At 50.2% G+C, this 9422-nt stretch overlaps 1 protein-coding gene across 2 annotated transcripts in view; it reads right to left on the bottom strand.

The window, feature by feature from the left end:
• The window catches only part of Gab1 (GRB2 associated binding protein 1), a 119667-nt gene extending 112984 nt beyond the window's left edge, over positions 1 to 6683 (bottom strand). For both annotated transcript variants that reach the window (XM_005369540.3, XM_005369539.3), the window contains exon 1: positions 5774 to 6683. In XM_005369540.3, coding sequence (XP_005369597.1) covers positions 5774 to 5845 — 72 coding nt within the window. In that variant the 5' untranslated portion in view covers positions 5846 to 6683. The remainder of the gene's footprint in view (positions 1 to 5773) is intronic.
• Between the last annotated feature and the right edge of the window lie 2739 nt (positions 6684 to 9422).

A 9422-nucleotide genomic window follows, 5' to 3' on the forward strand; every position in this document is an offset into this window, starting at 1 on the left:
GTGGAGTGGAGACAGCAGAACTTGAGATGAACTATTCACTAACAAGAAGATAAAAGGGGAAAACATCTCCAACTGAGAAGCCGTACGACTTCAACATAAGGCCATGAGAGCAGACTGTGGGCTTGAGTTTAGCACACAGTGTCCGTTATCCTTGAGCCAAGGGGATGCTGCACGGGCTCCCCTCCTCCGTGTCAGATGGCAGGTGCCCACCCAGTGAGAAAGGTTATTCTGTTTCTAGGCTCACTTCCAGAACGAGGGGTGTGTTCCCAAAGTCCAGACAAAAACACTGCCCCGTTAATTGACAGCTGCAGTTATAGAGCTCAAGCCGGGGGACAGATGGCATACCCACCGAAGAACTCACTGAGGCCTTGCTGCAGGGCCTTCTGCTGACAGGCCGCCTTGCTCTGGCTGCCCAAGCAGGTTCTCTGACTGAGATGGAACACCTGCTCCTCCCTGACACCTGCCCAGAGCTGGCGGCAGGCTGTGTGTCCCAGCTCACTGGGTGTCCAGGCTGGAGGGAGACTACGGGGAAGCTCCACCTGCAGAAATACTGTGAGAGCCAGCTGGCTGGAGGCAACCCTTTATTAACTCATTTACATCTACTTCTGTGAAAATTTCAAATTCTACTGAAAATTCCCACCGATACTTTAAAAAAAAAACAAGAAACTTCTACTGGGTTTGTTCTTTGAAGTTTTCAAGTATGTATAACGTGCACTCTGGATATTATAATCCCCACCAATACTTTTAAAAGAAATACTTATGAATCTGAACACCTATCAAGATGCATCTTTTATGTATTATCAGGAGAGATGTTCAATGGCTACCAACACAAACACAAAAATTAAAATGTTTAGGGAGATAAGAAGCCTTAACTACCTGACCTGACCACTACACACATGTACTAAATCACCACACTGTAGCCTCAAATGCTCGGACAGCTGTTAAAACGTTTACATGTTGTTTAAGACGTCACCGTGGCAAGGCTCATGTCTACTAGTAAGGACAATCTTATTAATCTTACGTTTTATTGGGGCTGTGTGTGTGCTTAAGTGTGTGTTGTGTGTGCGCATGCGCGGGTGCGCGCTGTACATGCACGCGTGCACGATGAAACTTGGGTTGAGGTCAGAGGACAACTTTCAAGAGCCAATTCTCTCCTTGCAAGGATGAAACTCAGGTGATCGGTGGCAGTGTGCTCTTATCCACTAAGCCATCTCCCCTCCCCCACCCGCACCCTCCCCACTCCCTGCCAAGGTGAAGCTTGAACTTTGGCTCTTCCTGCTTCCCCCTCCCAAGTGCTGGGATTGCAGCTTGAGACAGTGTGACTGGTTCAGAGATGCTGGACATCAAACACAGGACTTCCTGTCTGGTAGGCCAGGCCGAGCTACAGTCCAGTCCTGCAGATTTAAAGTGTAATAAGAAATTTGAGCGCTACCTTGGAGTTCCCGCTTCTCTATAACCCTGGTAACTAAGCTCTGGACAGCATTCAGCAAAAGTGAAAGAAAGCCGGGGATGCTCAGCACCACTGCAGACAGACTTCACAAGCTGCCAGAGAATGGAACGTGCTGAAGTTCTTACCACTCTGCACAGAAGAGACCGAAAAGAATCAAAACTGAAGCTGACTAAAGAATCAATTTCCGACTCAGGAGTCTTCTTCCTTTATCCCATGTCACTTTCTCTCTCTGAGAAGTTCAAGGGAGGTTCCTCTACCAGATGAGCACAGGGCAAGCGAAAAAAGTACGAAAACTGACCAAGGGAGCAAATACAGAAGCAGGAGCTGCGAGGAATTTGTCAGGGGCCACGTTCTGAGATGGTTTTAAAGATGAAATCAATATAATTTTCGCATGTGCATTTGGTATGCATACGTGTTTATGTATGGGCACACACATATGTACAGGTGCAGGCATACGAATCATGTTTGCAGGCCCACAAATGAGATCAGATGTCTTTCTCAATTCTCCTCCACCTTATTCATCGAAGGAGGAACTCTCTTCAATGTGGGAGCTTGCTAATTCCAGCTGATCTAGCTATGCAGCTGGCCCGAGTATGCTGCGTCTAGCTCCCTGGAGCTGGAATGACAGGCTGCCACCATATCTCCCTGCTTCTCACATAAGCTCTGGGGATCAGAACTCCAGTTCTCATAATTATGAAGGTGAGGCAAATGATTTATCCACTAAGCCATCTCCCTAGCCCTAAAGTTTTGTTGTTGTTGTTTTGTTTTTTGTCACTTACAGACCTTAACAATGATCTCAGTCGGTGTTTGGACCACTCTACCAATACTGCAAACAGTGAGACGAAGTCCCACAGGCAACATTTCCCAGCAGAGCCACGATGCTCAAACTCCCAGAAGTCTCATTTAATAATTACAGTACAAGCCTCCAAGATAAGCTTTTCACAGTGAATCTCCTCATTAAAAGCTATTATCAGGCAGAAGGATGGCCCAGAGTGTTAAGGCACTTGCCCCTAAACCGGGCAGCCTGGGTTTAATACTCAGGACCCACATGGGAAAAGGAGATTAACAGACTCCAACAAGCTGTCCGACCCCCACCGCATGTATGCACACACACACACACACACACACACACACACACACACACACACACACATAATAAATAAAGACTAGACTTTAAGAAAAGAAGTGGCAGGGTGGTGACATCTCTCTCATCCCAGTGCTTGGCAGGAGAAGCAGAGACAGTTCTGTAAGTTTGAGGCCGGCATGATCTACATATCAGGTTCCAGGCAAGCCATGGCTACACAGTGAGATCATGTCTTTAAAAAAAAAAAAAAAAAAAAAAACAAGGAGGTGAAAGACAGCTCAGTTGTGGAGCATTTGCTACTATTACGTGTGAGGCCTCAGGGCCTTGGATTCCACCCCCATAAACACACACAGACACACACAGACACACACACACAGACAAACTGAAAAACAAAAACCACTACCAATCAGTCTTTGACCTACTTTGCTGGATTCTATTAACCAAAGAAAATAAGAATAGAAAAATGCATGTGGCCTCTGTCCTCCCTGTTCAAAACTGCTTTTGCAGAAACACAGCCAGACACCAATGTCAAAGGTTCAAGAATCTGAGGACATCAAATCTTGTGGGGAATAAAGCACTTGGCAGTCTGCCATGCCATCTTCTTGGCAGTCACCTGTTCACCGTCATCCTGGGCCATCCTCACCTACTTCACGAATGTGTAAAGACTCACCAGTTATCTGGAGAGAGAGCTCACTTAATACCTCCCACAGAAGCACCAGGAACTCAGCTCAACCTTCAGCCCCCTTGTAAAGGCCAATCACAATGCTGCACCTTGGCACGCTAACAGTGGAGAGGGGGACACAGTACTCCTGGATCTCACTAACTGGCAGCCGACCCTAGTCAGTAAGTCCGAAGTCCCAGGGAGACACTTTGAAAAAGTCTCCTGAGGAACGGCACATCTGAGGTTGACCTCTGGATACCACAGGTGAACATACACATACCAGCATGCAACACACATGCACTCACAAACACCTCAGGGTGGGGGGTAGGAGGAAGAGAGAGACAGAAAGAGAGAGACAGACAGACTAGTTTTCCATACTTGGCTTTCCCCACATCCTTCTGCTTACTGAGAACACAATTTAGGAACCCAGTTTTCTCCTGAAGGCATCTATAAAACCCCTGACTCGCAGATATAAACACTTTGCATTTCGGCCGCCTTTCTCCACATATACTTTGTTGTTCCCCAAACTTTAAAAGTATGTAAGAGCAAAGACTGGGTCTCACTCTTCAGTGCTGTGACTCTGCTCGGAACTTCTTGAGTTCTCAGATAACAGACTCACAGAAAAGTCTAGTCTGAAATGACCGTATGATCCAGACCTAGCCCCATGTTTGGCAAACTGCTGTAGAATATGGCCATGAGAGCACGCTTCCCTGATTCAGAAGCTAACAGGGTTTGATCTAATTGGGACTTGAATGGGAGAAAATTGTTGTGGCCAACAAATGATACGTGTAAATATACATAATCACACACATATATTCTCCCACACTTCATTTATTTGTATCTATTTATTTATTATTAATACTTGTATTGGAAATAAACTTTATTTTGTTTTTGTTTGTCTTTGAGATATAGCCCTGGCTACCCTAGAATTTTCTATGTAGACCGCACTGGCCTCCCATTTCTATCTCCCGAGTGCTGGGTGGTACGGGCATATGCCACCATGCCCAGTTTTCACTTCATTTGGCCCTTGTTAAGACCATTTGCTGTTGATTTTCTTCCTGCGAGGCTTTTCCCGTTCTGTACTTCCTCCCCTTGTGGCTGGTGCCCATCACAGAGCTCAGTAGCACTAGTGAGCCTATCAGCAAACAGACTGTACTTTAGCTCTCCCAAGAATCCTTTCCTAAGCAGAGCCTTCTCAGGCCTAGTGTTTCCAGCTCCCCACCCTCCCCTTTCACACAACTCATTCTGGAGACGCCAAAGCCACTCGCAAAGTTTTGCAATCAAGTTGCCATCTTTACTAAGATATCCAGGAAAACCGTGACAGATGGAAAGACATCTTTGGGGAGGGAAGGGAATCCTCTGACAATTTATTGAATCACTCTAGCAGAAAGTAAACCAGAAACTGCGGGTGAGCTCTGGGAAATAAATGCCCCCCTCCTGATCCCCCCCCCCTTTTCATGCAAGCAGGCAGTGAGTAATCGGATTAGCTTGAGGTGGGTACTGGTGGAGATTCCCATCAACCAGAAACAGGTTCCCTCAATACAGGTAGTGAACTCTACCGAAGAAGAAGGTACACTGTACATTTTGCTTTTGGAAAGCACGTTTACTCGAAAAATATTTGCTTCGGCTGCCAGGACAAAGTGTCATTTCTTTGCTGGCAGGGGACATCGTAAAATTAGCGCATCTGAAGGAAGGCTTAAGATTCCAGAGTTCTGAGCCTCCTCAGATTTCCGCTGAAGTAGGTTCCTTCAAGATAGTTTCCCTAACAGCGAGCACAGTTTAACTCACGATCGGCACCTTGAATAAATTACACAAATACCATTTAAGCCGTTCTGGTGCCCTGGAAAAGAATCACAACACTCAGAAATCCCTGCTGGCTTCAGCTGTCCCCTCCTGCCGGGCTTGACAGCGCGTCCGAAGGCGCCCAAACATCAGCCACCAGGCTCCCCCCAGCGCCCTCCTGTCGCATCAAACCGCCAGCGTTCTCGGGCCAAACTCCAGCGTCCCTCAAAGCAAAACCGCGAAAATGTGAACCCTGCTAAGTAGATGGTAGGGCGCGTAATAACTCCCCCACTCCTTTCCCCTGTGCGAGTATTTAGAGAAGTTCGCCTATACTATCCACTTCTCGTGTCCACGGTTCGCTTGCCTCAACCTCCTAGAGGCGCAGAGGGGGCGCGAACCCAAGGGAAAACCGATGATCACTACTTCCTCCGCGGTTTCTCGGCGAGGGGAGATTTAACAACTCTTCCATGTGAACCTGATGCATTTAAGAAAAGGCTCTTTCTCCCCGTGTCGCCCCACACATGCTAAATAGAATTAACAACAAGGAAAGTATATCTGCAGCCGGCTTTGAGCCTGGGCCCCTCTAAGAGGCGACGAGGCCTTCAAGGGAGGCGGTCTGCAATATGGAGGGAGAAAGTTTGGCCACCAAGTGGACGTCAGGGTGCGAGAGGACCGCACCCGGTCCGAAGCCAGCCGGCCGAGAGAGGGATCGAGGAAGAGGAGGGCGGGATTCGTGGCAGAGCTCGGCGAGCAAGCTGCGACTGCCGCGGCCGGCGGTGCCCTGACCTGTACTTACATAACGCTTCAACTTCTTCTCCGGAGGGGACTTGCGGAGCCATCCCGAGCAGACCACTTCGCCGCCGCTCATGGTGCACGCCGTGAGGGCTCGAGGGCCAGGCACCGGAGGGGTCGGAGGAGACAGTGGACACGCTGGGGACACGGCAGGCACACACAGCCCAGAGGTCCTCGCAAGCTTCCCTCGACGGGGCGGTCAGGTCCTGCGCGCCCTGGGTCGGCTATCGAGCCTCTCTCTTCTGCAGATCCGCGGACCGAAGCGGAACCCGAGCGGAGCAGCGGGGACCAGAACTCGCCGGGCTTCTTTCAGTGCACCCTCCTGGCCGCCAGGAGCGGCGGGACCACCTCGACAGCGGTCGGGCTCGGCTGGGACTCGGCCGGGACCCGGAGCCCGGAGCTCGATGCCCAGCGCTCCGCCCCTCGGGGACAGGACCTCCTGCGAGCGCTCCCTGCTGCGGACCCCACGCTGCACGCGTACACACAATGCCCGCGCTCGGTGTCAGCTCCGCTCCGCCCGCTGGCGCTTTCAGTGAACGGGCCGCGATCTTCTCCTTTCCCCTCCTCCGAGGAGGGCGCCCGGGAAAGCGTGCGGCGTCCAGGTGGCAGCGGACGCGGGAGCTGGTCCCGATCCGCCTAGGGAGCCCGAGGACCGGCGGAGAGGCGCGGGGCGTCGCCGGGCGTCGGGGAGGTCGCGGGCCGGCGGCGGGAGGGTGGGTCTGCGCTCCAGCCTCCGACGAGGGCGGGGATCGGCGCAGGGACGAGGCGCTGGGCGGCTCTGCTACGGGGAGGGACCCCCTCTGTCCCGTCCCCTGCGCTCCTCCCCCACCCGGGGGCGCGCGGCGGGTTCGGGGAGGTGCAGCCCGGGCTCGGGCCCTCCTTCTCCTGGCCTTTCCGCCTCCCCTTCCCACGATCGGTCGCCTCTAGCTTCTGCCCAGACTTTCTCTGAAACTCCTCCGGAGCGCTTCCAGCCAAAACAACAAGGGCCAGGGAGGCGGGGCCGGCGCTGGGAGGGAGCGAGATGGCAGAGGCACCCTGGGATCTGTAGTCAGCCGCGCGGCGCGCTGGGGTCCTCGCCGCCCCGCCGCCCCGCCGCCCCGGGCCCGCGCGCTGGCGAAGGCGGCGGTCTCCGGGAACGCAGCGCCACCCTGGCACGAGTGCGGGAGCGGCGGGCACACTCGCCAGCTCGGTGTGAGTTTGCCCATCTTGACACTACCCTGTGTCAGTTAAGAGTTTGGACTTTCCTGTACCCTTGTGATCGAGAGTTTTAGACTTGACAGCCTGAAAAAAAATTTTTTTTTAACCCAGCCAAGAAGGTCCCGGTAGCGTGAGGCTGAAGGGCTGTGACCCCTGGACCAGGAGTGCTCCATGCTGTACACCGGGTGCAGAGAGAAACCTCCAGGACTTCTAGGGCCTGACCCAAGGAGCCTTCTATCCAGGGTACGATCGCTTAATCGCCAACAAAGCGTTCAGCTGCATGCAGTATCTCTGAGACACGATAAATTCTCACACTACCTCCATTCGTGGGCAGTTTCTTCCAGTTTGCTTTGTATTTGCTTAAAACCTGCCCTAGGATGTTGGACAGGAAACAGAATCTTATTGGATATCCTAGTTCTATTTACTTTCTTGTGTGTTTTACAGTTATTGTACCTGGGCCGTTTGGTGCAGTCCTGTAATAGAGCTCTTATTTGTGGGTGTATTTGGAACAAAGCCTTGGAACAAATTTTAGTAGGTAATATAGATAATCAGATAAAAGTTTTGAAGAGCTGGGCGTGGTGGGGAGGCAGAGGCAGGCCTGTTCTCTGTGAGTTCCTGGCCAGTCTGGTCTACAAAGTGGGTTCTATCTAGGATAACCAGGGCTACAAAAAGAGAGCCAGACTCAAAAGAGGGGAAGGGGTTGTGTGAAATTATGAATAGATAAACGAGCATGTGTGAAAAGTGTAAGCTTGGGGTTCCTAATAAACAGGAGTCTGGGTTTGGAATGTTGTAGCTTGTAAAGAGAAAACAGTGCTAGGAGCCCGACCTGAGGAGGGAGAGCAGGGGGAAAGAGAGACAGCACAGAGGGAGGAACTGAGGCAGGAGGAGGCAGAAGTGAAGAGGGGAAAGAAAATAGGTGCTGAATTAGTAATAAGACAAAAATCCCCGCGTGTATAAAAAGGGATGGTGAGCTCCTTGCCACAGTGTCCTCTTCAAACGGAAGAGTGTCATCTGCTTTGTGACGTTTGACTTTGGGAATTTCAAATAGAGCTTTTTCTTTCGGATAGGTTTCAGTTGTTACGTTTCTATATGCAAAACTTTAACTGTGTCAATTTATACCTGTAACCCCAGCACTTGGGAGACTGAGACAGGAGGATTGCTATGAGTTCCAGATCAGCCTAGGCTGGAACATGAGACCCTATCTCAAAAGAAGACAAATTTGAAGTGTTGCATTAGGGCTCTGATGTTAAGAGCACTGGCTGTTCTTCCTGAGGACCTGGGTTTGGTTGCTAGCATCCACATGGTCCCAGGGGATCAGACATCCTTGGGCCCTCTACTGCTCTCCATAGGTACCGAGCACATACAAGGTACACAGACATAAATGTAAGCAAAACACCTACACGCATAAAATAAAAAATAATTTTACTAAGTATTGCCTTAGATTTGTGTTTGAGCCCATGAGATATGCCTCCATATATTATACATTATTATAGAAATATTTACATTCTTACGTTTACGTCATTGATTGAATCATATTTTGTACGCGTGCATTAAAGGATCTGCTAGTGTGATGGCTTATGCTTCTTTTGGGGAGGGGGGGCTTGACACAGGGTTCATTTGTGTAGTCCTGGCGGTCCTGGACTCCCTCTATAGACCAGGCTGGCCCTGAACTCAGAGATCCCCCTGCCTCTGCCTCCTAAGCTCTGGGATTAAAGGCGTGCGCCACCACTCGACTCATGATCCTAACGTCAACGTATAGGAGGCTGAGGCAGTGTAACATCTGTCTCAAAAACAATCAAAATAACTGAATAAATGAGTAAATAATTGGCATGCTGAGAAAGGCTATTACATATGATTAGGCTGGGTTTTAGTCACACAGCAAGCATTTACAGAATGTCTGATACTGGAATACAATAGAGGGAGGGCAAACTTGATCCTGGCTTCATCTATTCTGGAAAGAAAAAATTATAGCTAATTAACTGGCAAATGTCTATAATTTAGTTGATAAATGGTGTGGAGGAAAAATAAATAAATCTTCGGGCATATAATGGAGAATTTACCCTTCAAGAGAGGAGGGTGGGTGGAGAATGACTGCTCTCAGCTAAAGACTTTGCAGCGACCTCTCAGGAGAGGCTGCAGCGGCCTGGCCTGGGGAGACAAAAGATCCTCTAGGTCTACAGGTCCTCAGGCTGCCAGGAGCTTTGAGAGAACTGAGGAAATTCCGGAGCAAAGAGAGCAAGAGCAGAGTTAGCACGGTGAGATTGTAGAGCAAGAGCAGCCTTACACTGGTGAGATTGTAGAGAGAGAACATGAGCACGGTGAGATTGTAGAGAAAGCACATGAGCACGGTGAAATTGTAGAGAGAACACGAGCACGGTGAGATTGTAGAGAGAGAACACATGAGCACGGTGAGATTGTAGAGAGAACATGAGCACGGTGAGATTGTAGAGAGAACA

This window comes from Microtus ochrogaster, unplaced genomic scaffold (genome assembly GCF_000317375.1).
Source record: "Microtus ochrogaster isolate Prairie Vole_2 unplaced genomic scaffold, MicOch1.0 UNK51, whole genome shotgun sequence".
Lineage (NCBI taxonomy): Eukaryota > Metazoa > Chordata > Mammalia > Rodentia > Cricetidae > Microtus > Microtus ochrogaster.